The sequence below is a fragment of the Ailuropoda melanoleuca genome, chromosome 12, assembly GCF_002007445.2.
Source record: "Ailuropoda melanoleuca isolate Jingjing chromosome 12, ASM200744v2, whole genome shotgun sequence".
Lineage (NCBI taxonomy): Eukaryota > Metazoa > Chordata > Mammalia > Carnivora > Ursidae > Ailuropoda > Ailuropoda melanoleuca.
Genome location: NC_048229.1, coordinates 38,226,426 through 38,253,567, shown reverse-complemented (window position 1 = coordinate 38,253,567; position 27,142 = coordinate 38,226,426). Strand labels below are relative to the sequence as shown.

Sequence of the window (27,142 nt, the reverse complement as noted above, 5' to 3'; positions counted from 1 at the left end):
CTGCTCTACTGTGCTCCTGGTTTCTAAATCATTGATTTCTGCTCTAATCTTAATCAACTGCTTTCTCGTGCGTGGATTAGGCCTGTTCCTCTTTTGCAGTTCCAGCTTCTTGAGGTGAGAATATAAAAACTGCATTTTAGATTTTTCTATTCTTTTGAGTGAGGATTGGATGGCTATGTATTTTCCCCTTAGGACTGCCTTTGCAGTGTCCCAGGGGTTTTGGACTGTTGTGTTTTCATTCTCATTGGTCTCCATAAATTGTTTAAATTGATTTTTGATTTCCTCATTTATTGAATCATTCTTGAGCAGTATGGTTCTTAGTCTCAAGTGTTTGAGTTTCTTCCAAATTTTTCCTTGTGGTTAAGTTCCAATTTCAGAGCGTTGTGGTCTGAGAATATGCAGGGAATAATTTCAGTCTTTTGGTATTGGTTGAGATCTGTTTTGTGACCCAGAACATGGTCTATTCTTGACAATGTCCATGGGCATTAGAATAGACTGAGTATTCTTTGATTCTGGGGTGTAGTGTTCTATATATATCTATGAGGTCCAACTTGTCTAGTATGGCATTCAAAGCTCTTGTTTCTTTCTTGATTTTCTGCTTAGGTGATCTATCTATTGCTGATAGTGGAGTGTTGAGGTCCACTAGTATTAACATATTTTTATCTGTATGTCTCTTTATTCTGGTTAAGAGTTGGCTTGTGTAATTTGCTGCTCCCTTGTTGGGGGCATATATATTTATAATTGTCATATCCACTTGTTGGATACATCCTTTAGAATAATATAGTGCCCTTCTGTGTCTTCACTATAGGCTTTAGTTTAAAATCCAGTCTGTCTGATATGAGAATTGCTACCCCAGCTTTCTTTTGAGGTCCATTGGCGTGAAACATGGTATTCCATCCCTTTACTTTCAGTCTGAATGTATCTTTAGGTTCAAAATGAGTCTCTTATAGACAGCAAATGGATGGGTCATGTCTTTTTATCCAATCGGCAACCCTGTGGCGCTTTATGGGAGCATTTAGGCCATTTACATTGAGACTGATTATTGAGAGACAGAATTTTAATGATGCCATGTTGCCTATAAAGTCTTTGTTTCTATAGATTGTGACTTTCTGTACTGTATCACTCTTGGGGCCTTTTACTTTTATAGAACCCCCCCTTAATATCCCCTGTAGGGCTGGTTTTGTGGTTACGAAATTGGTCAATGACTGGCTGTTCTGGAAGGTCTTTATCTCTCCATCAATTCTGAATGACAGCATTGCTGGATAAAGGATCCTTGGCTGCATGTTTTTCTCTGAAAGAGCTTTAAAAATGCCCACCCCCAGGGGTGCCTTGGTGGTGCAGTCCTTAAGCGTCTGCCTTCAGCTCAGGGTGTGATCCCAGCATTCTGGGATCGAGCCCCACATCAGGCTCCTCCACTGTGAGCCTGCTTCTTCCTCTTGCACTCCCCCTGCTTGTGTTCCCTCTCTCCCTGGCTGTCTCTCTGTCAGATAAATAAATAGAATCTTTTTAAAAAATGCCCCCCCAACCCTTTCTTTCATTCCAGGTCTGTGTAGTCAGGTCTGACGTAATTCTGATGTCTTTGCCTTGATATGTGAGAAACTTCTTTGCCCTGGCCACTTTCAATACTGTATCCTTGGATCTAATATTTGCGAATTGCACTATGACATGACGTGGCATAGGTTCATCATGGTTGAGCTTGGGAGGGGTCCTCTCTCCCTCTTGGACATGAATGCTTGTTTCCTTTGCTAGATTAGGGAAGTTTTCTGCTACAATTTGTTCATATATCTCTTCTAGACCTCTGCCTTTCTCCACCCCCTCGGGGATGCCGATGATTCTGATATTGGAAATTTTCATTGAGTCAGTAATCTCCTGTAACTTACGTTCTTGAGATTGTATTTTTTTGAGCCAAGTTTCTATTTTAGCTTTCTCTTCTACTAACCCATCCTCCAATTTGCCAATACGTTCTTCTGCCTCTTTCACCATGGCCATCAGAGCATCTAGTTTTCACTGCATTTGATTCATAGCATTTTTAATTTCTGCCAGATTCACTCTCATTTCCACCCTTAGAGATTCTATATTCTCTTTAACATTTTTGTTAATACTTTTTTCAAGTCTGTGCATCATCTTGACCATTGTTACTCTGAATTCCATTTCGATAATTTGGTTATATCCATATCCATTAGTTCCGTGGCTGAGGCCACAGACTCATTGTCTTGTCTTTTCTGGGGAGGATTTCTCCTTCTCATCATTCTGATGAGGAGAGGTTGCGGGGTTGTCCAGAGCACAAATTATTGACCAGGACTCAGGCAGTGCACCCTTGTTTTATAGGGATCCTAGGGATGTGGACTTCTTGATTTTTCAGCCTGCCTTCTGGGGGAGGGGCCTGCCATGCCGATACTCAGGCAACCCTGTTTGGGTAGATTCTCCGTCTCCCCTGGGAGGGGGTATTGGGATGGGCACACTGTGAGCCAGTATTTCCAGGCTTTTGTTCTCTGGCGGCTTTCCCTGGTGGTTTGCTGTGCCTCTTCTGAGAGTCAGAGCAGCAGTGGCCGAATCTCAGCCTCTGTCTCAGAACAGAGGGATCACGGACTGTTCTCCACTGGTGTTCTGGCCACTTTAACTCTGTTACTGTTGTTGCTGCTCAACCCTGCAGCATCCTGGGATGTGCGCCCAATACCCGGCATCCCAGCCCTCACTTCCAGGGCTGGCACGTCTCTGTCTTTTGTGTTTCTAACACCGGCAGCTGCCAGCCACCCCCACACGCTCCAGAGCTCCATTTCATTGTGGTTCGTGTGCACTCCAGAGCTCCGGTTTTCAGACTGGTCACACGCACGTTCCCCAGCTCACGGTCTCAGTCTGCTCTCTCACAGGTGCCAGTCCACAAGTCTCCCCACTCCCCAATTCAGGTGGCTACCGCTTCCTGGCACCTGAATGTGTCGGCTCCCTCCCCCTTCCGTTTATCTTCCGATATCTGTGCGCGGTTTCACGGCTCCCCGCTTCGTACCTCAATACTCAGCGCAGAGATATTCATTTATAGAGATCCAGATGTATCTTCCTGCATCTCAGGATGATTCCGTGGATGTTCAGGATGGTCTGGTACATATTCAGGTTGACTCGGGACCGGCTGAAAAAGGAGTCCCCTATTCCTCCTCCATCTTAACTGCTCTGTCCTCAGAAACTTTTCTTAACAATGTTACTAATTCCTTATAAAGGAATCCTATTAGATGACAAAAATGGTGCATATTTAGTAACAAAGCATCTTAATAACAAAGCAATTGAAATTCTGAAGTAGCTGTTGTCTAGTTTAATAGGTACGTATTTGAGTGAACTCATGTTTTTACCTATTTTGTTGTAATTTTCCTAATATAGATTTATACATTTTCTTACTTTATATTATGTAATGTAAATATTTCATGGTGAACCACTAATTGCATTCATGACCTAACAATTCTCAGTATCCTAAGAAATATGTGAATCATGGTATATGATTTTTTAAAATAAACTATTAGGTATATTAGTTATCTCTTTTTTTAATTGAGATATAACTGAAACATAATATATTATTTTCAGGTGTACAACATAATGATTCAATACTCATATATATTGTGAAATGATCACCACAATAAGTCTAGTTAACACCCATTACTGTACATAGTTACAAAAGTTTTTTCTTGTGATGAGAATTTTTAACTCTTAGCAACTTTCAAATATGCAATATAGTTTTATTAACTGTAGCCACTATGCTGTACATTACATCCCCATGATTTATTTATTTTATAATTGGAAGTTTATACCTTTTGCTCCCCTTCACCCATTTCACCTACACCTCTACCCCACCTCCAGCAACCACCAATCTGTTCTGTATCTTTGATGTGGGTTTTTTTTTTTAGCTTTTTAATTTTTAAGAAAAATTTTCTTCAAAGTAAGCCCAATGTGGGGCTTGAACTCACGACCCCAAGTCCCATGTTCTACTGGCTGAGCCAGCTAGGCGCTCCTCTTTGATGCGTTTTTTTAGTTCTTCTTATTTGAAGGCAGTCATTCTGAATTGAGAATAAAATAAAATTGAGGGGATGTGTGGATGGCTTAGTCAGTTGAGTCCGACTCTTGGTTTAGGCTCAGATCATGATCTCAAAGTCATGGGATCGAGCCCCATATTGGGCTCTGTGCTCACTGCAGAGTCTGCTTGAGGATTCTCTTCCTTTCCCTCTGCTCCCCCCAACTTGTGTGCTCACTCTCTCTCTCTCTTTAAAATAGATAAAATCTTTAAAAATAAATAAATAAAATTGAGAATGAAGAAACCAAGAATGATTTCTTGTCTTAGTTATTTTGATTGACCACCCATATTCTTTACATTAGAATTTTTTTTATAACCCTGCCTAGGGAAGGATAAAGCACAATTTTACCAGGGCTTACTTAGCACTGCTTCCTGAGGCGTTTGGAAAGAGTCCCTACCCTACTAGCAATGCTAGTGAAGAAACTCCTCACACCATAATTCGTGAATGTCAAATCCAGATAAATAAAAAACCCATAGCTAATTCTGGGGAAGAGAATTTACATTTAATGGGTAACTTCTAAGATCCAAGAACTGTGTAATTTCCTTTGTATATGCTATTTCATTTGTTCTTCACAATGCTACAAATAAATATTCCTATCCAATTTACAGTTGGGGGACTCAGAAGTATGACAATTTACAAAAGTTCAGATGAAATAGGAGTCAAACTTATTTACTTCTCTTTAGGATCACATGTCTGTGATGGTACATTTTGATACATCATTTACTAAACCTGATCTTCCTTTATCAGAGCAGTGGTCTTTCAAATGTTTTGCTACATTCCCCTTGAAACAATTTCAAAAAATAATGTATCCCCTTTTACATTTTTTTTTAAAGTAGACTCCATGCCCAGCCTGGAGCCCAAAGCAAGACGTGAACTCATGAACCTGAGATCAAGACCTGAGCTGAGATGGAGTCAGACACTTAACCAACTAAACCACCCAGACACCCCTTCCCTTTTACATTTTTAAATTGACATCTACAAGATTTTCTTCATAAGTTTAAAAGATATAATTCTAGCATATTTTCTATAGCATCATAATTAAACATACACAAGCTTTTTTAAAATTTAGAAATCTTGCACTCTGTCTTGAAATCATTTCCATTCCACTTTCATCACTGAATTTTATCTTAATGTAATAATTGCCTATCCTTAAAAATCTTTTACTAATTACCTTGTTTTACTTCTCAGCAACAAAAATAAAATTTTAATTTTTCCCTATGACCAAAACACTCTGTAAGTGTCAAAAAGCTTTTTAAAGATTCAGTTATTTAACCATTCACATAAAGAAGATGTGATATAGGGGTGCCTGGGTGGCACAGCGGTTAAACGTCTGCCTTTGGCTCAGGGCGTGATCCCGGCATTGTGGGATCGAGCCCCACATCAGGCTCCTCTGCTATGAGCCTGCTTCTTCCTCTCCCACTGCCCCTGCTTGTGTTCCCTCTCTTGCTGGCGGTCTCTATCTCTGTCAAATAAATAAATAAAATCTTTTTTAAAAAAGAAGATGTGAGATATATATATATATATTACCTACTTCTTACATATATATATATATATATATATTACCTACTTCTTACATATATATATATATGTATATACACAATGGAATATTACTCAGCCATCAAAAAGGATGAAATCTTACCATTTGCAATGAGGTGGGTGGAACTGGAGGGTATCATGCTAAGTGAAATAAGTAAATCAGAGAAAGACAATTATATTTTTTCACTCACATGTGGAATTTAAGAAACAAAGCAGAGGATCATAAGGGAAGGGAGGGAAAAATGAGATAAGACAAAATCAGACAAACCATAAGAGACTCGTAATCATAGGAAATACACTGAGGGTTGCTGGAGGGGAGGAGAGTGGTGGGATGGGGTAACTGGGTGATGGGCATTAAGAAGGGCACACAATGTAATGAACACTGGGTATTATATGCAACTGATGAATCACTAAACTCTATATTTGAAACTAATAATACACTATATGTCAATTGAATTAAAATAAGATTTTTTAAAAGATTCAGTTATTATAATTTTGGTATCCAGTTGATCAAAATAACAAATATATTTAACATTTTAGTAATTATTAAACATACAAAGGGTCACTGTTTGGCCCTCCTTTGGCCAAGCCCCTTTCCTTCTTGGTGAGAAATCGTTATGCAGATACCCACATGTCCAGATCCCACAACCTGCTTTAGACCATGCTCTAGGTATCTGAGAATTTTCCACTTAAGTATCCTCAAGCCTGCTTCTAGAGCCTGTGCCTCTTCTGTGTCTTAAGCACTCTCCCTTCATCTGTCCTCTGAAAGGCAAACGTGCTGCCTATGTGCACACGGTGGCCAAGTGGTAGCTATATGGTGAGACTAGACAGAGCTTAGACATACAAGCTGGAATGTCCACATGTGAACATGAGGCCCTTTTGTTGTGGGACAAAGGTGGAGATGATTATGAGAAGGGAGCTGGCTAGGGACCTCCACTAGTACTGTTGACCCAGGTCTCTAAATGTCAGTAGCAGGTTTGGTTGTATACAATCTATTTGGAAACCACTGACCTTGTTAAGTTAGGGTGCCTTGAATTAGGGTAGTAAATGTTAGAGGCAATAAGAAATGGTCAAAATGATACAATTTGAGTGTAGAAGTAACAAGAGTGGATGGCGCTTGGATGTGAATATGAAGGAAAGATGAAAATTAAATATAATGCTTTAATTTTTGTCCTGAACGTTTATATGAATGGTAGTTTCCTTTACTAAGATATTAAACAATGAGTATGTAGTAGGTATCTAGGGTGGGAGTTGAGGTGGGGTCAAGTTAAGTTTGAGATACTTGTTGAAGTTTAAAGAGGTGATATCAAGTAGGCACTTAGACATATTTGTAACTCAGTGGAAAGGTCGGTGGTGGAGTAAGAATTTGGGATTTTTCAATTAAGATGCTTTTAGCTGGAAGTTATATAATACCTAGCTGGAAGTGGCTTTTACAATAAAGGTATTCATTTCTCCACTTAGCAAGAAGTTCAGCTGGCTATCAGCTGAACAATTATATCAAAAGTATTTTGTATCATTTATTTTCATGGTGGACACCTTTTATCAAATGCAATTGGTTGATTAATTGTAAAAGTTTGGTTTTAGTGGGAAATCATGAAAAATGATACATACTAAAAACATTTAGGTTTTATCCTAAGATATTTAAATGCGTATTATTTATGAGTTTCTTTGTTCTCTCAAGTGCCATCCAGCTTTTGTTGACTTAATTTTCATTGCTGCTTCTGCATGTTGACTGAAAGAACCTAATTTTTGCAGCATCTATTTACTGCTGGCTTTGGCACATCAGCCCACAGCTAGACATCATTCTGATGCCTTGAGTTCAAATCCAGAAGGGGAAGAGCATATGGGGAGGGGAGGGAATAGAAGTGATTGAAGGATTTATACTTCCCTGAGTGAACTATTTTGTGTATTTTAGACTTTCAGAAATGTTAGCATTCCACATATTTTAAAATAGATAAAATTAACAAATATAGTTTTTTATTGTTATGTAGCAAATTACTACAGACCCATTTATTATCTCATAATTTCTGTGGGTCAGGAATCTGGGCACGGCTTAGCTGGATTCTCTGTCGGGGTTTTATAAAGCTGAAATCAAGATGTCAGCTGGGCTGCGGTCCCATTGGTAGGCTTGCCAAAGAAAGGGTTAGCCTCCAAGCTCTTTTAGGTAGTTGGCAGAAATAGTTTCTTTGTGGCTATAGAATTCAGGGCAGTTTGTTTCTTCAAAGCCAGCAATAAAGAGAAAATCTTTGCTTCTCAGGGTCTCTGACTTTAGGGAAGATTGAGGCCTTCTTTTAAAGATTTACCAGATTAAGTTGGACCCACTTAGGATAATTTAGCTTTCCATTAACTCAAAGTCAACTGATTAAGGAACCTTAATTACATTTGCAAAATCCCTTCACATTTGCCATTCATTTTTGCATAAAAACCAGAGTGATAGTCACATAACTTTTGCCATATTCTGTTGGTTAGAAGCTGCTCACACTCCCACTCCCACTCAAGGGGAGGGTATTCTCCAATAGTGGGGTATGAGGAGTGAGAATCATAGGAGATGTGTTCACAACAGCAAAGATGGAGGGAATCCCAAATTAAATACAAACAGAAATTAATTCTACTTCAAATGAATAACATAATCACACTGAAGGGTGTGGGGGAAGGAACTAACTTGAGTAACTCTCAAATGTAGTAATTTGTCCTCAGGCCAAAGACAAAAAGATCTACAAAAATAATAAATTCCTGGGGCGCCTGGGTGGCTCAGCTGTTGGGCATCTGCCTTCGGCTCAGGGCATGATCCCAGGGACCCAGGATCGGGCCCCGCATCGGGCTCCCTGCTTGACGGGAAGCCTGCTTCCCCTCTCACACTCCCCTTGCTTGTGTTCCCTCTCTAGCTGTCTCTCTCTGTCAAAAAAATTAATAAAGGGGCACCTGGGTGGCACAGCGGTTAAGCATCTGCCTTCAGCTCAGGGCGTGATCCCGGCGTTATGGGATCGAGCCCCACATCAGGCTCCTCTGCTAGGAGCCTGCTTCTTCCTCTCCCACTCCCCCTGCTTGTGTTCCCTGTCTCCCTGACTGTCTCTGTCTCTGTCAAATAAATAAATAAAATCTTAAAAAAAATTAATAAAATCTTTAATAATAATAATAAATTCCAGTGAGTAGATTTGCTTATCACAGTTGTATGCATTAGCAATTCTGAAACTACTTAATATGTATTCTAAGACTGAGCAAATAAGCAAATATGGATAATGGGAACCAGGTTTCTCACTATAAGAAAAAGGATTATAGATGTGGAAAGGAAGATTAGAATGAACCCTGTGATGTTGAATCGAAATTGGAACTATCCACATGAACAGATAGTTTTTTCCAGGTATAGACAGATATGTGTGTATACGCACACACATATAAATCTTCTAGCTCTGTCAGCAGAGATGGCTTAAGAGCAATGCGCACAATTCTCACCAAGGTCTTGGTTTCTTAATATCATTCTCCACTAAAAGCAACCATAGTTTCTTGGAGAAATAGCTAATTCCAGGGCTAGGGCTGAGAAAAAGTACAAAATGAGCCTTCAGTTTTTCTCTATCAGAAATTAAGGAGCTGCTTGGGGCGCCTGGGTGGCACAGCGGTTGGGCATCTGCCTTCGGCTCAGTGCGTGGTCCCGGCATTGTGGAATCGAGCCCCACGTCAGGCTCCTCTGCTGTGAGCCTGCTTCTTCCTCTCCCACTCCCCCTGCTTGTGTTCCCTCTCTCACCGGCTGTCTCTATCTCTGTTGAATAAATAAATAAAATCTTTAAAAAAAAAAGAAAAGAAAAGAAATTAAGGAGCTGCTTAAAGAATGATAGGGAGGGGTGCCTGGGTGGCTCAGTTGGTTAAGCGTCTGCCTTCAGCTCAGGTCGTGATCCCAGGGTCCTGGTATTGAGCCCAGTGTCCTCAGCAGGGAGCCCACATCTACCTCTCCCTCTGCTCCTCTTCCCTGCTTGTGTTCTCTCGCTGTCTCTCAAATAAATAAATAAATTAATTAATTAATTAATAAAAAAGAATGATGGGGACATGTCAAAAAGACCTAGGAGCCAGCTTAAAAGGGGCTCCCACTGGCCAAATCTAGGAAACTTTGAATTAAAAGTTATAAAAAGGATACATAACACTCATATCCCCTAGTCACCCAGTTCACAACTGAGAGACAACCCATCAGCCAGGATTCCCTCAAGAAACCAGAATTCTCAATTTCTCCTTGTTTTACACATTCCAAATCTTGTGCAAGTGTCTCTCTGACACTCTAACCAGGAATCATTTGGAAAGATGATTCTGAGAAATGTCATTCACAGCTTCTCCTCTGGAGAGCATAATATGGGGTAGCAGTGATATCCAATTGTCAACAGACAATGCAGCTCACAACGTAATGTTACCTGTTTCTTCAGTTTCCTTCCAGAGGCATATATAAACACTTAAATATTCATTCAAATATATACTTACATTCTTTTTTTCTCATATGATACCATATTATTCCGCCCCTTGATTTCTTCACTTACTGATATGTTAATGACTGTTTCATTTGCATAAATAGAGTTGACATCATTCTTTTTTAATGGCTGCACTTTACCATTGAATGATTGTACCATAATTCACCTTACCTAGTCCTTGTTAGTGGAAATTTAAGTTGTTCCCAAATTTTTGCTATTACAAACACTGAAGCAATGAAGACCTTTGTTCATACATCATTTCAATTTATGCAAATATATCTTTAGGATAAATTTCCAAAAGGGAAATTGTTGGGCTAAGTGTAATGTTCATTTGAAATAAAAAGAAGTTTGGAAGTGTGGTGAGGGCAAAATCTGATTAGAGTGGGTTTTAGACATAACAGGAAGAGACTGGAGGCAAGTGAGTATAGACAGCTTTTCAAGAAATTTTGCTGGAAAGAGCCAGAAAGAAATTGGCAGTGGTCATGGCAGTGGTCAAAATGAGAACTAGATAAGGGAAGCTTAAAAAAGTAGTAAGAGAATTAGTACCATCTTTGTATTCTAGTATACTTGACCTCACAAATTTGCTTAGTCATCAGTACTATCCAATTCCAGAACATTAAAAAATTGTATTCAAGGTATAATTGACATATAATATTAGCTTTAGGTATAGAACATAGTGATTTAATATTTGTGCGTATTGTGAATGACCACCAAAATAAGTCTAATTAACATCTATCAGTACACATAGTTACAAAAACTTTTTTCTTTTTTTTTAAAGATTATATTTATTTATTTGACAGAGAGAGACAGCCAGTGAGAGGGAACACAAGCAGGGGGAGTGGGAAGGAAGAAGCAGGCTTGCAGCAGAGCAGGGAGCCTGATGCGGGGCTCGATCCAAGGACCCTGGGATCATGCCCTGAGCCAAAGGCAGACGCCTAATGATTGAGCCACCCAGGCACCCCAAAAAACTTTTTTTTCTTGTGATGAGGTCTTTTAACACCTACTCTCTGAGCAACTTTCAAATATATAATATAGTATTATTGATTATAGTCACCATGTGTACAATTCCAAAATATTCTCATCGCCTTGAAAAAGCACATTGTACACATTAGCAGTCACTTCCCAATGCTGCTTCCCTCCAGCCTCTGGCAACCACTAATCTACTTTCTGCCTCATGGATTTGCCTCTTCTGGATATCATATAAATGGCATCATACAATATGTGGACTTTTGTCTGGCTTTTTTCACTCAGATAATGTTTTCAAGATTTAGTCATATTATAGCATATAACTATCATTTATTCCTTTTTATGGCTGAATAATATTCTACCTCATGGATATACCACATTTTATTTATCCATTCTTCAACTGATAAATATTGGGTTGTTTCAATATTTGGACTATTATGGATACTGCTGCCATGAATATTTCTGTACCAATTTTATGTACGCATGCTTTCAGTTTTCTTCAATATATATCTAGGACTGGGATTGCCAGGTAATGTGGTAATTCTGTGTCTAACCTCTTGAGGGACTTCCAGACTTTTTCAGAGCAGCTGCGGCAAACTGCATTCCCACCAGTAGTATGTGAGGGTTCCAAAAGTTGGAAACAACCCAGCATCCATCAGCAGGTGAATGGATAAATATGTGGTATATCCGTGTAAGGGAATTTATTCAGCCATAAAAAAAAATGAAGTACCAATGCATGATACAACATAGATAAACCTTGAGAACATTGTGCTAAGTGAAGTAAGCCAGGCACAAAAGGACAAATACTGTACAATTCCACTTATCTGAAATATCTAAATTAGCCAAATTCATAGAGAAAGAAAGTAGATTAGAAGTTTCTAGGATAGGCTGGTGATGGGTAGTAAGGAGGGCACGTATTGCATGGTGCACTGGGTGTTATACACAACTAGTGAATTATCGAACTTTACATCAAAAACCAGGGATGTACTGTATGGTGACTAACATAATATAATAAAAAATGTTATTATAAAAAAAAGAAGTTTCTAGGGGCTAGGGAGAGAGGGGAATGGGAGTTATTGCTTAATGGTAATAGTTCCTGTTTGAGGTGATGAGAAAGTTTTGGAAATACATAGTAGTGATGGTTATACAACACTGTGAAAGTGATTAATGCCACCAAACTGTATATGTAAAAATCATTAAAATGACAAAATTTATGTTATATATATTTTACCATAATAAAAACAATTTTAAAAAATTATAAAGCTAGTTATCAATACAGTGTTGTACTAGCATTAATATTATAGCCACTCTTAAGTGACAGGATGGGCCACCACATATACCCAAAATTTGGTTCAGATATCAAGACTGGTGTCACAACACATGCACCGAGTATGAAAAGTTTTATTACTCACATAATGAAAAGACTGGGGTGGATCCCAACCAAGTCAGAAAGTTGCTTGAGACAGCAGGAAAAGAAGCCTTGCTAGGGAGTTTTTATGATGGTTACCAGATAAGGCCAGGTTGAAGGTTCCCATGGATAGTTTTAACTCTCCACCAGTGTCAAAGGAGGGAGTACCTCAGCTTATCATCTTGTCCAGATGTTGGGCAGAAGGGAAAGAGGGAGGGGTGAGGCTTAAAGGCTGTCAGTAGTAAACTATCCAAAAAGTGGAGTCAGATTCTTTAGTATGATTCAGTCATGATTTTGACTGATGGCTGATGTTTCATTTATTGAATCCAAACTTGTTTATGTAAATCATTATCACTCTATGAGGGCTGGAGCCTGAAACCTGTAAGAAAAGCATAAATACCCTTGAATGTCTTGTTCAAAAGTCCAGAATTGTGTGTTCTGAGAAGTTAAATGAATGCCCTGGTCATTATCAGTGATGTCTGGAATTCTGAAGGGGATGAGTTTATTGGTCAGCCTTGTACTCTGGCTTTTAGTAGGTGTAGAGACATGCGTGAACTTAATTTAAATTTTGGATATCTGTGAACCAAGAGCTTCTCAGAATTCTTCACCGCAAAGGGGGCAACCTTGGACAAGGAATTGTTTGTTGCTGCCATTGGCTGGATCTTGACTGTAAAGAGTGTGTGAAGTGGCAGGGCTGTTTAGATACCTCCAGGGTAGCTGGGAAAATATGTCCCTTTGAGTAAACTCATTTGAGAGGCTATTGAGATAAGCACAGAACAAAGCATACCTGCCAAATCTCTAACAAAATATTTACTGGTTGCTGATTGAATGGAGTCAATGATTTCAATATTATTGTGTATGAGGGCTTTAGTGAGGGGGACAACAGTCATATTAAATTTAATTTTTAAAGTCATTTTACATTTTAAGCCATAGTTATTGTTTTCATTTGTTTTGTAATCTACTCTGAGGCAACTTTTATTCTTTCCAAGTTTAAGAACAGGCCAAATTTGTCTGTTCAGTGGAGAAATCATTGAATGGCCAAATGGAGAAAGACTGGGGATAATCACTCATTCTCTAAATAGGTTTTGTATAACATGTTTCAATCCTTAAGTCCCTGTTGTAATTTACATTAGGTCATATTAATTATTTTAACTGAAGGGTAATGGCAATTGGATCCCACACTTTCAAGCCAATTTGTAAGAACCGAAGACTTAATTTTAATTTATTACTCTTTGGGTTATAGTGTCCGTGCCCACAATGGTATATTTTAACACAGTGGGTGCTATAACATGGGAGTTTATGCAAGGCAATAAATGATAAAGGTGCGAAATAAGTGTTCATCCTCTATTTTATGTTCAGTAACTCAGCTCTAAGTTTATAGGAGGAACCTTCTTTAAATTTATTGTGATCCCCAGAAATAACTCTAATTTGAGCCCAGTGTTGAGTAACTCCATGAAGACTGGTCAAATCATTCATTTCAGCAGATGTTAAAGTTACTTCAGCACTTATGTAGAAGAGCAATAGCCAGTTCTCACCTTTTGTCTTTCTAAAATGTAAGTTCTTTTAGTAAAGTCTGGATTTTCAATTGGTTCAGATTCTAAAAGTCTGTCTCAGTTTTTTTGTTTCCTCTCTTGTATCCAAGTTGTCCTCCTTCCCCCCTCCCTCCCTTCTTTCCCTCTGTCCTTCCTTCCTTCTTTCTTTCTTTCCTTCCTTCCTTTTTTTTTTTTTTTACTAGGTGGGTGGCTGGGTTGAATAGTGGATATACTTCAAGGAGGTCCTCTCTAGCCTGCTTGTATTTATAAGTTTCTTCTTCTGGAGTACCTCAAATCAGTATCATTAGGATTCGGGACCCCCACTCAGGGTGATTGTTGAATTAACCCCTTGACTGTGCCACAGGGATAAGATGGGTGTTTTTCAGTATAACCCTGAAGATCAAAATATATTTTGGCAACAGAGGCAGAGGCAGCACCAAAGACATTTTGTAGGGTCCTTGTGAGCCATTTTTTTTAATGAACATGATCTCAGCATGCCACATAAAAATTGTTCTTGTTGGGGCACCTGGGTGGCTCAGTCATTAAGCATCTGCCTTCGGCTCAGGGTATGATCCCAGCGTTCTGGGATTGAGCCCCACATCAGGCTCCTCCGCTGGGAGCCTGCTTCTTCCTCTCCCACTCCCCCTGCTTATGTTCCCTCTCTCACTGCCTGTCTCTCTGTGTCAAATAAATAAAATCTTTTTTAAAAAATTGTTCTTGTCTGCATGAGTGACCACCCAATGTGTAGTGTATCAGTTTTCCCCTGAGTACTCTATAGAATGGAAACAAATGCCTGGTTGAGACACACAAACAACAATCACAGGGTAAGTGTCATTTCCCCAAGCCCAATACCAGTCACAGCTTATGCTAGAATGCAGACACATGATTCTCAGAGACACACAGATAGGACTGTGCTGAAACATACTACCCAGGGTCACTTTAAATATGGCCTCATTTGTATGTCTTCTTTGGAGAAGTGTCTGTTCATGTCTTCTGCCCATTTCTTGACTGGATTATTTGTGAAAAGAGGGTGCACATGTACCCCGATGTTCATAGCAGCAATGTCCACAATAGCCAAACTATGGAAGGACCCAAGATGTCCTTCAACAGGTGAGTGGATAAAGAAGATGTGGTACATATATACAATGGAATATTACTCAGCCATCAGAAAGGATGAATACCCACCATTGGCACTGACAAGGATGGAACTGGAGAGGATTATGCTAAGTGAAATAAGTCAAGCAGAGAAAGACAATTACCATATGGTTTCATTCATATTGGAACATAAGGAATAGAGCAAAGGACACAGGGGAAGGGAGGGAAAACTGAATGGGAAGAAATTAGAGAGGGAGACAAACCATGAGAGACTCTGGACTCTGGGAATGAAACTGAGGGTTACAGAAGGGAGGGTTTAGGGGGATGGGGTAACCAGGGGATGAGCATTAAGGAGGGCACGTGTGGTGATGAGCACTGGGTGTTATATCCAACTAATGAATCATTGAACACTACATCAAAAACTAACTATAATATAAATAATATAATATAATACCAAACATAATATAAATAGTTAACCAAACATAATATAAATAAATAAATAAATAAACATGATATAAATAAATAAATAAATAAAAATAAATAAATAAATAAATAAATAAGGCCTCAATCCCGTACTCTTGTTCCTAAATGCCAATAATCCAAACTTCAAACTTAGGTCAGTTAAATATGTAATATAGGTTTGGCATAACTTAGCAAATGCAGCACAAAGGAGCACAGATCAAGTAGCAAACCAGCCAGCCAGCCAGCCAGCCAGCAGTTCAAAGAGGTCAAAGTATGTGGTTGCCAGCAGGCAGCAGTGCCGAAGAGAAAGCCAAAGCAACAGAAGGAAGACCTTTGGTGATCATGGTCATTATCTAGAAATTTTGATCATCCTGAAGAGGTGATATGGACATCCACCTAATATTTATTTTGGATATTGAGACTGATGACAATACATACTCACTGACAGGGTATAAAAAGGCTTGTTAATCATATAATGAGGCTTACTATGGAGAGGCTTACTATGGAGAGGCCTAAAATGCTTACAGACAGCAAGGAAAAGAGACTGCCTTAGGGTTTTTATGGTTGGAGGTGAGGTTGAGCTAGGGTTCCTGGGCATAGTTTGTACTTCTCACTGGCATCAAAGGAAGAAGCATCCAGGCTTTCTTATCAGGATGCCTAAATGCTGGGCAATAGAGGAAGATGGACTGGTGAAGCTTAAAAGCTGTCCTCAGTTAAGCATCAAAAATGGATTCAGACTATTACAGACAGACATAGATAGATGATAGATGATAGATAGATTGATAGATGATAGATAGATAGATAGATAGATAGATATAGATAGATAGATGATAGATAGATAGACAGATGAAATAGAACTTAGAGTCCAGAACTAAAACCTTGTATTTAGAGCTAATTTATTTGCAAAAAAATGTGCCAGCACAATTCTTGGAGAAAGGTGGTCTTTTCAACAAATGGTGCTGGGACAACTGTCTTATCTACATGCAAAAAGATGGATTTAGACCCATATCTCACACACCCACAAAACTAAACATACACTAATTAAAAATGGATCACAGACTAAAATTAAAGAGCTAAAAGTTTTATTCTTTTAGAAGAAAATATAGGACAATATCATCAAGATCTTGAGTTATGCAATATTTCTTAGATGCTATACCAAAAGCACTGTCCACAGATGAAAACTGGGCTTCAACAAAATTGGAAATTCTTTTTTTTAAAAAAGATTTTATTTATTTACTTGACAGAGATAGAGACAGCCAGCGAGAGAGGGAACACAAGCAGGGGGAGTGGGAGAAGAAGAAGCAGGCACAGCACAGGAGCCTGATGTGGGGCTCGATCCCATAACGCCGGGATCACGCCCTGAGCCGAAGGCAGACGCTCAACCGCAGTGCCACCCAGGCGCCCCAAAATTAGAAATTCTTATATGTCCAAAAACCCCATGGAAAAATGAAAAGACAAGCAACTGACAGGGAGAAAATATTTTCAGAACACATATCTGATAAAGGACTTATAGTCAGGATTTATTAAGAACTCTTTCAATCAATAAGAAACCAACATCCCATGTCCATGTAAAAAATGGGCAATGGATAAGAACAGACATTTTCCCAAAGATTATATCAATGGATCTTAAATACATGAGAAGATACTCAACATCATTAGTCATTAGGAAAAGGCAAATTAAAACCATTTTATACCCACTAAATGGATATAATATATGAGAGAAAATAACAAATGATGGCAGGGATGTGGATAAATGGGAACCCTCATATATGGGAAAGTAAAATGATGAAGCCACCTTAAAATACAGTTAAACATAAATAACTAAACATAAAATTACCATATTACCCATCAATTCCATTCCCAAGAAAATGAAAACATGGCCACACAAAGATTTGTATGCAAATGTTATCTGGAGATAGGGGTGGGAATGGGGACTAACTGTAAATAGGCATGAAGGTTTTTATCAGGGTGATGAAAATGTTCTAAAATTGATGTAGGGTGATGGTTGCATCATTTGTAAATTTAGTAAAAATCATGGAATTGTACACTTAAATATGATGAATTTTATGATATGTAAAAATACAACAAAATCTCTTTGTGTGTCCCTAAGTCCCAATATGTGTGTCTCTCTCTGTTCCATTGTCTTTCTCTTTGTTCCCTCATTGCTCTCACCCCATTCCTCTGCTCTTCACTCTGTTTCCTCCCTCAGTGGTACCTATAACTGTGTCCTTTAATCTCTTTTTCCATTATCTTCTTCCCTCTGTGTCCCACTCTCTCTGTGTCACCTTTTGTCTCTATCTTCTTCTCTCTGTGTTTTTCCCACTTATACCTCTGTCCACTCAACCTCTCTCTGGATTCCTGTTTCTCTTTTTCCCTTTGTAAATCCCTTAGTCATTCTCTGTCCCTTGCTCACTCTCTATCTTTTTCTCTAGGCGTTCTTTATGTCTTTTGTTATGTGTCAGTCATTTATACAGTCTCTTGTCTTGCCTTCCTTGTATCTCATTTCCCCTCCCTGCTGTGCTGCATTATTTCCCAGTATTAACTGAGGCCTGTTAAGTTCTCTATGATGTCATCTAAAACTTATTTTAATAGAGTGTCTCCAATTCTGCTTAAAAAATGTTTCAGTCCTACTTTATACTAATGTAGGCCTTAAATATGATTCAGAGGAAATATTCTCTCTCAAAAGATTATGATGGCTGAAGTTGCACTGATTAACAAATATCTATCCAAAGCACTCTACAAACATGACTTTCTCATACTTACTTATAGTGTACATTTCACCTTATCTAAATCAAGGAAAATAAAATCCTATGCAGTAATCCGATGTGGTCACATGGTGAGTGAAGTCTATGGTAAAATCAAGATACAAAAAGTATTAGAGAGCTCACTTGGGATGCTATACTATTTTTGTCTGTTCAGATACCTATCTCAATAAGGTGGGAAAGGCAAGGAGAAGTAGGTAGGAAAAATTCACCCATTAACTGCAAAAAAGCAATGCAATGGATAAAGGATAATATTTTAAAGATTGTGCTTGAAAAACTGGGGAGTCCAAAGAGAAGAAAATAGCCCCTATATCACACCATTCACAAAAATTAATTTGAGATACCTAACATATCTAGATGAAAATATAGGAGAATGTATTTATGACTTGGGGTTAGGCAAAGACAGAAGAAGCCATGCAATAAAAAGGTGATATATTAGACTTAATTAGATTAAAAATGTCCAATGATACTATTAAGAAAATGATTGGGCAAACCACAGGATGAGACAAAGTATTCAAATTACACATTTCTTACCAAGCAAGGACTTATAACCAGAATATATAATTAATTCCTATAACTAAAAAATCGTGCATGTGTGGCTCAGTCAGTTAAGTGCCTGCCTTCAGCTCAGGTCATGATCCCAGGGTCCTGGGATCAAGTCCCATGTCAGGCTTCCATCTCAGTGGGGAGCCTGCTTCTCCCTCTCCCCTGTGCTCATGCTCTCTCTCAAATAAATAAATGAATGAATGAATAAATAAATAAAATCTTTTAAAAAATAAAAATCAAACAACCCCAATAAAAATATACAAAGAAGACACACACACCACACACACACACAATGGAATATTACTTAGCCATCAAAAAATGAAATATTGTCATTTGCAATAACATGGATGAAACTAAAGGGTATCATGCTTAGTGAAATAAGTCAACCAGGGAAAGACAATTATCATATGATTTCACTCATATGTAGAATTTAGGAAACAAAACAGAGAAGCATAGGGGAAGGGGAGGAAAAATAAAAGAAGATGAAATCAGAGAGGGAGACAAACCATAAGAGGGAGACTCTTAATCATAGGAAACAAGCTGTTGGTTGCTGGAGGGGAGGGGGGTGGTGGGATGGGGTAATTGGGTGATGGGCATTAAGGAAGGCATATGATGTAATGAGCACTGGGTGTTACATACAACTGATAAATCACTGAAACTGATATAGTATATGTTAATTAATTGAATTTAAATAAAATAAAATTTAAAATAAAGAAAAATAAAAATAAAAATAAAAACAAGACCCATCTATATATTGCCTCCAAGAAACTCATTTCAGACTGAAAGATGCATGCAGATTGAAAGTGAGGGGATGGGGAAAAATTTATTATGCAAATGGATGTCAAAAGAAAGCTGGGGTAACATTACCTGTATTGGACAAAACAGACTTTAAAACAAAGACTATAACAAGAAACAAAGAAGGATACTATATAATAATAAAGGGGACAATGCAACAAGGAGATATAACAATTGTAAATATTTATGCACCCAACATGGGATCACTTAAATACATAAAACAATTAATGATAAACATGAGGGAAGTAACTGATAATAATATAATAATAGTAAGGAACTTTATCACACCATTTACATCTATGGACAGATCATCTAAACAGAAAATCAACAAGGAAACAGTGGCTTTGGATGACACACTGGACCAGATGGATATATTCAGAACATTCCATCCTAAAACAGCAGAATACACATTCTTTTCAAATGCACATGAAACATTCTCCAGAATAGAGCACACATTAGGTCACAAAACAACTCTCAACAAATTCAAAAAGATTGAAGTCATACTATGCATCTTTTCTGACCGTAACGCTATGAAAATGGAAATCGGCCACAAGAAAAAATCTGGGAAAAGCCCAACTATTTAGAGGTTAAATAACATGCTACTAAACAGGGAATGGGTAAATCAAGAAATCAAAGAAGAAATTTTAAAAATTACATGGAAACAAATGAAAATGAAAACCCAATGGTCCAAAATCTTTGGGATGCTGCAAAAGCTGGTGTGGGAGGGAAGTTTATAGCAACACAGGCCTACAACAAGAAGCAAGAAAAATCTCAAATGAACAACCTAATCTAATGTCTAAAGGAGCTAGAAAAGAAGCACAAACAAAACCCTAAACTAGTGGAAGGAAGAAAATAATGAATATTAGAGCAGAAAGAAATTTTACAGAAACTGGAAAAACAATAGAACAGATCAATGAAACTAGGAGATGGTTATTTGAAAAGATCAAACAAATTGATAAACCTCTAGCCAGACTCATCAAATAAGAAAAAGGACTCAAATAAAACAAAATTAGTGAAAGAGGAGAAACAATAGCCAATACCACAGAAATACAAGCAATTGTAAGAGAATATTGTGAAAAACTAGATGGCAAAAAATTGGACAAACTGGAAGAAATGGATAACTTCCTAGAAACATAAAACCTACAAAACTGAAGCAGGAAGAAATTGAAAATTTGAACAGACCAATTACCAGCAAAGAAATTCACTCAATAATCAAAAAACTCCCAACAAACAAGTCCAGGACCAGATGGCTTCACCTGGAGATTTCTACCAAACATTTAAGGAAGAGTTAGCACATATTCTCAAAATATTCAAAACAAAAGAAGAGAAAGGAAAACTTCCAAATTCATTCTATGAAGCCAGCATTACTCTAATACCAAAACCAGACAAAGACACCACAAAAAGGAGAACTATAGGCCAATATCTCTGATGAGCATGTATGAAGATTCCCAATTTTCCATGTCCTTTCCAACACTTGTTACTTTCCTTTTTTATTCATTTATTATAGGTATCCTAATGGGTATGAATTTGTATCTTATTCTGGTTTTGATCTGCATTTCCTTAATAACTAATGATGTTGAACATCTTTTTATGTGTGTCTTAGCTGTTCTTTGGAGAAATGTCTACTTAAGACCTTTGCCTTTATTTATTTGTTTATTTATTTATTTATTTAGTGATAGGAACAAAGTTTATTTAACACATCACGGACAGTCTCAGGGAACTACAAAATGAATTGGAGGCAAGTTTTTATAGGATAAAGAATAAATAACACCACATCAAAAACTAATGAAGTACTGTATGGTGACCAACATAATAAAAAGAAAGAAAGAAGAAAGAAGAAAGAAGAAAGAAAAAGAAAGAAAGAAAGAAAGAAAGAAAGAAAGAAAGAAAGAAAGAGAAAGAAAGAAAGAAAGAAAGAAATAAAGAACAGGGAAGAGGNAGAAAGAGAAAGAAAGAAAGAGAAAGAAAGAAAGAAAGAAAGAAAGAAAGAAAGAAAGAAAGAAAGAAAGAATAAAGAACAGGGAAGAGGCAAATAGAAAATATCTGATTGGCTGGGGCCACATAGTCAACCTTCTTGGGAGTGAGAACTCCCAGAGTTGGCTTGGCATTTGAGGATTAGCTGACTGATTGCATTTCTGGTCAGAGTATTTACAGGACACAAAAGTTATCTAAGTTTCAGTTTGCTGATACAGCACCCCAGGCAGGCAGCTCCATCTTGGCTTAGATTACTAGCTTATGATGAAAGGATGTAACTCAGGAACAGCCAGAAGGAAGGGATGCATACAGCAGGGTATGAGGAAAGGGCTTGGAGCTTCCATGCTCTCTCTGAGTGCCATTCTTCCCAAATCTCCATGGATTCACATATCCCAGAAGCTCTCTGAACCCCATCTGTTTGGGTTTTTATGGAGGCTTCATTAATAGGCCCAATTGATTGAATCATTGGCCATTGGTGATTTATTCAACCTCAACCTTTGCCCATTTTTTTAAAAAAGGAGGCTCTATGCCCAACATGGGGCTTAAACTCAGGACTCAGAGATTAAGAGTCACATGATCTAACCTATTGAGCCAGCTAAGCACCCCTGCCCACCTTTAAACTGTATCTTTTTTTTTTGTTCTAAGTTGTACTAATTCTTTATATATTGTACTAATTCTTTATATATTCAGGATCCTAAACCTGCTAAGATCCTAAATCTGCTAAGGCAGATATATGATTTGGCAATATTTTGTACCACTCTGTAGATTGTCATTTCACTTTCTTGCTAATATCCTTTGGTACATGTTGTTTTTAACTTTTATGAAGTTCAATGTACCTAAACTTTTTATTGCTCATATTTTTGGTGTCAAATCAAATAATCTATTGCCAGGGGGTACCTGGGTGGTGCAGTCATTAAGTGTCTGCCTTCGGCTCAGGGCATGATCCCAGCTGTCTGGGATCGAGCCCCACATCAGGCTTCTCCGCGAGGAGCCTGCTTCTTCCTCTCCCACTCCCCCTGCTTGTGTTCCCTCTCTCGTGGCTGTCTCTCTCTCTGTCAAATAAATAAATAAAATCTTTAAAACAAACAAACAAATAATCTATGGCCAAATAGGAGGTCATGAAGATATCCCTGGTTTTTGCTAATAATTTTATAATTTTTTAAAAGATGTTATTTATTTATTTGACAGAGAGAGAGACAGCCAGTGAGAGAGGGAACACAAGCAGGGGGAGTGGGAGAGGAAGAAGAAGGTTCATAGCAGAGGAGCCTGATGTGGGGCTCGATTCCACTGTGCCGGGATCACGCCCTGAGCCGAAGGCAGACGCTTAACCGCTGTGCCACCCAGGTGCCCCTATAATTTTTGTTCTTATATTTAGAGTCCAGAAATCTAAATTAATATTAGTTTCAGGAGTAGAATTTAGTGATTCACCACTTCATATAACACCCAGTGCTCATCAAAACAAGTTCCCTAAGGTCTTCTTAAATTTTGTGGTCTTAAAGCCCTTTTTGTTTTTGTAGTTTTCAGTGTACAAGTCTTTTGCCTCCTTCATTCAATTTATTCTTAGGTATTTTATTCTCTTTGATGTTAATGAAATTATTTCCCTACTCTTCTTTTCAAATGGTTCATTTCTGGTGTATGAAAATACACCTGATTTTTGTTTGTTGATCTTGTAGTCTATAACTTCACGAAATTTGTTTGTTTTGTTTAGTTTTTTTGTTCAGTTTTCTCTTCGATTTTCTATGTATAGAATGATGTCTGCAAATAGAGATGGTTTTACTTATTCCTTTCCAATTTAGATGTCTTTTATTTCTCTTTTACCTACTTGTTCTGACTGTACTAGTACTGACAGTACTTGAATAGGACACTCTATTCATAAAACAAAAATACCAAGATGAAAATGAAAAAGTGAGTCAAGCAAATACTACCAAAAAAGGCAAATGCAAACAGCATTGAGAACAGACTAATTAGAAGCACTGAATGGGACTTGAGGTTGCTCCACAGCTTTAAAAGATAAAATTCATAAAGAAGAAATGTTATTAATTTCTAAAGAATTAAATAAATTAGCTTTGAAATGTACAAAGCAAAATTTGATGGAAATACCTGGAGAAAAGTTTCTTAACAGGGTCATAAATTTGTTATAATTGCTTACAGAAATGGAAGTGCTAAGATTTTAAAATAATTAAGGCTAATTTCTTCTGCTGGAGTGAATACAATGGTGTTTGTTTTATCAATATTACTTATATCTACATTGACATTACAAATCTAATTTTACAAGTGTTAAGCATATAATATAAATTAATAAATAAAAGACATCATCAAGACAAAACAACAGAATGATGAAGTAACTATATAGAAAAACAAAGTTTGCACACTTTTGTGTTAATTTGGGGATAATATTGTTAAAATATACATATACACATGTTAAACTCTTGCTTTTAAAGATAACATGAAAATTCACAGAACTTGGTTAGATTCAAAACTAAACTTTATGAATTAAAATGCAAGAAATCGGAGGTTAAGATGGCAGAGGAGTAGGGGACCCCTTTTTTAGCCAGTCCCCTGAGTTGAGTTGGATAGGTACCAGACCAGCCTGAACATCCACAGAATCAGCATGAGATGCAGGAAGATACATCTGGATGTCTACAAATGAACATCTTCAGTGCTGAGTATTGAGGAACTGTGAAGCTGTGCACAGATATAGGATGATAAAGGAAGGGGGAGGGAGCCGCCACATTTGGGTGCTGGGAGGTGATAGCCACCTGCACGGGGGAGCGGGCGGACTCCCGGACCACCACCCGTGAGAGAGCAGAAAGAGACCATGAGCCGGGGAACGTGTGAGCAGACTGAAACGGAGCTCCGGTGCACTCACTGGAACCAGACTGAGACCAGGAGCTCCAGAACGCATGGAGGCAGCTGGAGGCTGGAGGCTGGAAGCTGGTGGTGTTAGAAAACAAAGGACAGAGATGCGCCAGCCCTGGAAGTGAGGGCTGGGATGGCGGGTGTGGGGTGGACATCCCAGGATGCTGCAAGGTTGAGCAGCACCAACAGAAACAGAGTTTAAATGGCCAGAACATCAGTGAAGAACGGTCCGCGATCCCTCTGTTCTGAAACAGAGGCTGGGATGCGGCCACTGCTGCTGTCTCTCAGAAGAGGCAGAGCAAACCACCAGGAAAAGCCACTGGAGAACAAAAGCCTGGAAATACCGGCTCACAGGGTGCCCATCCCCATCCCCCCTCGCAGGGGACATGGAGACTCTACCCCAACAGGGTTGCCTGAGTATTGACGTGGCAGGCCACTCCCCCAGAAGGCAGGCTGAAAAATCAAGAAGCCCACATCCCTATAAAACAAGTGTGCACTGCCTGGGTCCTGGTCAATAATTTTGGCTCTGGACAGCCCTGCAACCTCTCCTCATCAGAATGACGAGAAGGAGAAATACCCTCCCCCCCAGAAAAGAAAAGACAATGAGTCTGTGGCCTCTGCCACAGAACTAATGGACATGTATATAACCAAATTATCAGAAATGGAATTCAGAGCAACAATGGTCAAGATGACCTGTAGACTTGAAAAAAGTATTAAGGAAATGTTAATGAGAATATAGAATCTCTAAAAAAATGCTATGAATCAAATGCGGCAGAAATTAAAAATGCTATGAATCAAATGCAGTCAAAACTAGATGCTCTGATGGCCAGGGTGAATGAGGCAGAAGAACGTAAAAGCGAATTGCAGGATGGGTTAGTAGAAGCAAAAGCTAAAATAGAATCTGGACTAAAAAAACCCAATTCTCAAGAATGTAGGTTAGGGGATATTACTGACTCAATGAAATGTTCCAATGTCAGAATCATCGGCATCCCCAAGGGGGTGGAGAAAAACAGAGGTCTAGAAAAGATATTTGAACAAATTGTAGCTGAAAACTTCATTAATTTAGCAAGTGAAAAAAACATTCCTGTCCAAGAGACAGAGAGGACCCCTCCAAAGCTCAATCACGACAAGCCTACACACGTCACGTCATAGCGCAATTCACAAATATTAGATCCAAGGATACAGTATTGAAAGGGGCCAGGGCAAAGAAATTTCTCACATACCAAGGCAAAGGTACCAGAATTATGTCAGACCTGTCTACACAGACCTGGAATGAGAGAAAGGGTTGGGGGGGCATTTTTAAAGCTCTCTCAGAGAAAAACATGCAGCCAAGGATCCTTTATCCAGCAAGGCTGTCATTCAGAATTTATGGACAAATAAAGACCTTCCAGAAGCGCCATTGACCAATTTCATAACCATGAAACCAGCCCTACAGGAGATATTAAGGGGGGTTCTATAAAGGTAAAAAGGCACCAAGAGTGATACAGAACAGAAAGTCACAATCTATAGAAACAAAGACTTTACTGGCAACATCGCATCATTAAAATCATATCTCTCAATAATCATTCTCAATGTAAATGGCCTAAATGCTCCCATAAAGCACCACAGGGTTGCAGATTGGATAAAAAGAAATGACCCATACATTTGCTGTCTACAACAGACTCATTCTGAACCTAAAGATACATTCAGACTGAAAGTAAAGGGATGGAATACCATCTTTCACACAAATGGACCTCAAAAGAAAGCTGGGGTAGCAATTCTCATATCAGACACATTGGATTTTAAACTAAAGACTATTGAGAGACACAGAAGGGCACTATATTTTTCTTAAAGGATGTATCCAAGAAGTGGATATGACAATTATAAATATCTATTCCCCCAACAGGGGAGCAGCAAGATACACAAGCCAACTCTTAACCTCAATTAAGAGACAATAGATAAAAATATGCTAATACTACGGGACCTCAGCTCTCCATTATCAGCAATAGACAGATCACCTAAGCAAGAAATCAGCAAAGAAACAAGAGCTCTGAATGCCATACTCGAAGAGTCGGACCTCATAGATATATATAGAACACTACACCCCAGAACCAAAGAATACTCATTCTATTCTAATGCCCATGGAACATTCTCAAGAATAGACCATCTTCTGGGACATAAAACAGGTCTCAACCGATACCAAAAGACTGAAATTACTCCCTGCATATTCTCAGACCACAACACTTTGAAATTGGAACTCAACCACAAAGAAAAATTTGGAAAAAACTCAAACACTTGGACACTAAGAACCATCCTGCTCAGGAATGACTCAATAAACCAGGAAATCAAAAATCAATTTAAACAATTTATGGAGACCAACGAGAATGAAAACACAAAGGTCCAAAACCTTGGGATACAGCAAGGTCAGTCCTAAGGGGGAAATACATAGCCAACCAAGCCTCACTCAAAGAATAGAAAAATCTAGGGGTGCTTGGGTGGCTCAGTCATTAAGCATCTGCCTTCAGCTCAGGGCGTGATCCCGGCATTCTGGGATTGAGCCCCAAATCAGGTTCTTCTGCTGGGAGCCTGCTTATTCCTCTCCTACTCNATAAAAATGAACATGTGGGACTTCATCAAAATAAAAAGCTTCTGCACAGCCAAGGAAACAATAAAAAAAAAAAACTAAGAGGCAGCCCACGGAATGGGAGAATATATTTGCAAA

At 38.5% G+C, this 27,142-nt stretch overlaps 1 protein-coding gene across 1 annotated transcript in view; it reads right to left on the bottom strand.

Annotated features, from left to right (window-relative positions):
- Positions 1 to 12,049: 12,049 nt before the first annotated feature.
- The window catches only part of LOC109488679 (zinc finger protein 875), a 52,218-nt gene continuing 37,125 nt past the window's right edge, over positions 12,050 to 27,142 (bottom strand). The window contains exon 5 of the mRNA XM_034638436.1: positions 12,050 to 12,795. Coding sequence (XP_034494327.1) covers positions 12,773 to 12,795 — 23 coding nt within the window. The 3' untranslated portion in view covers positions 12,050 to 12,772. The remainder of the gene's footprint in view (positions 12,796 to 27,142) is intronic.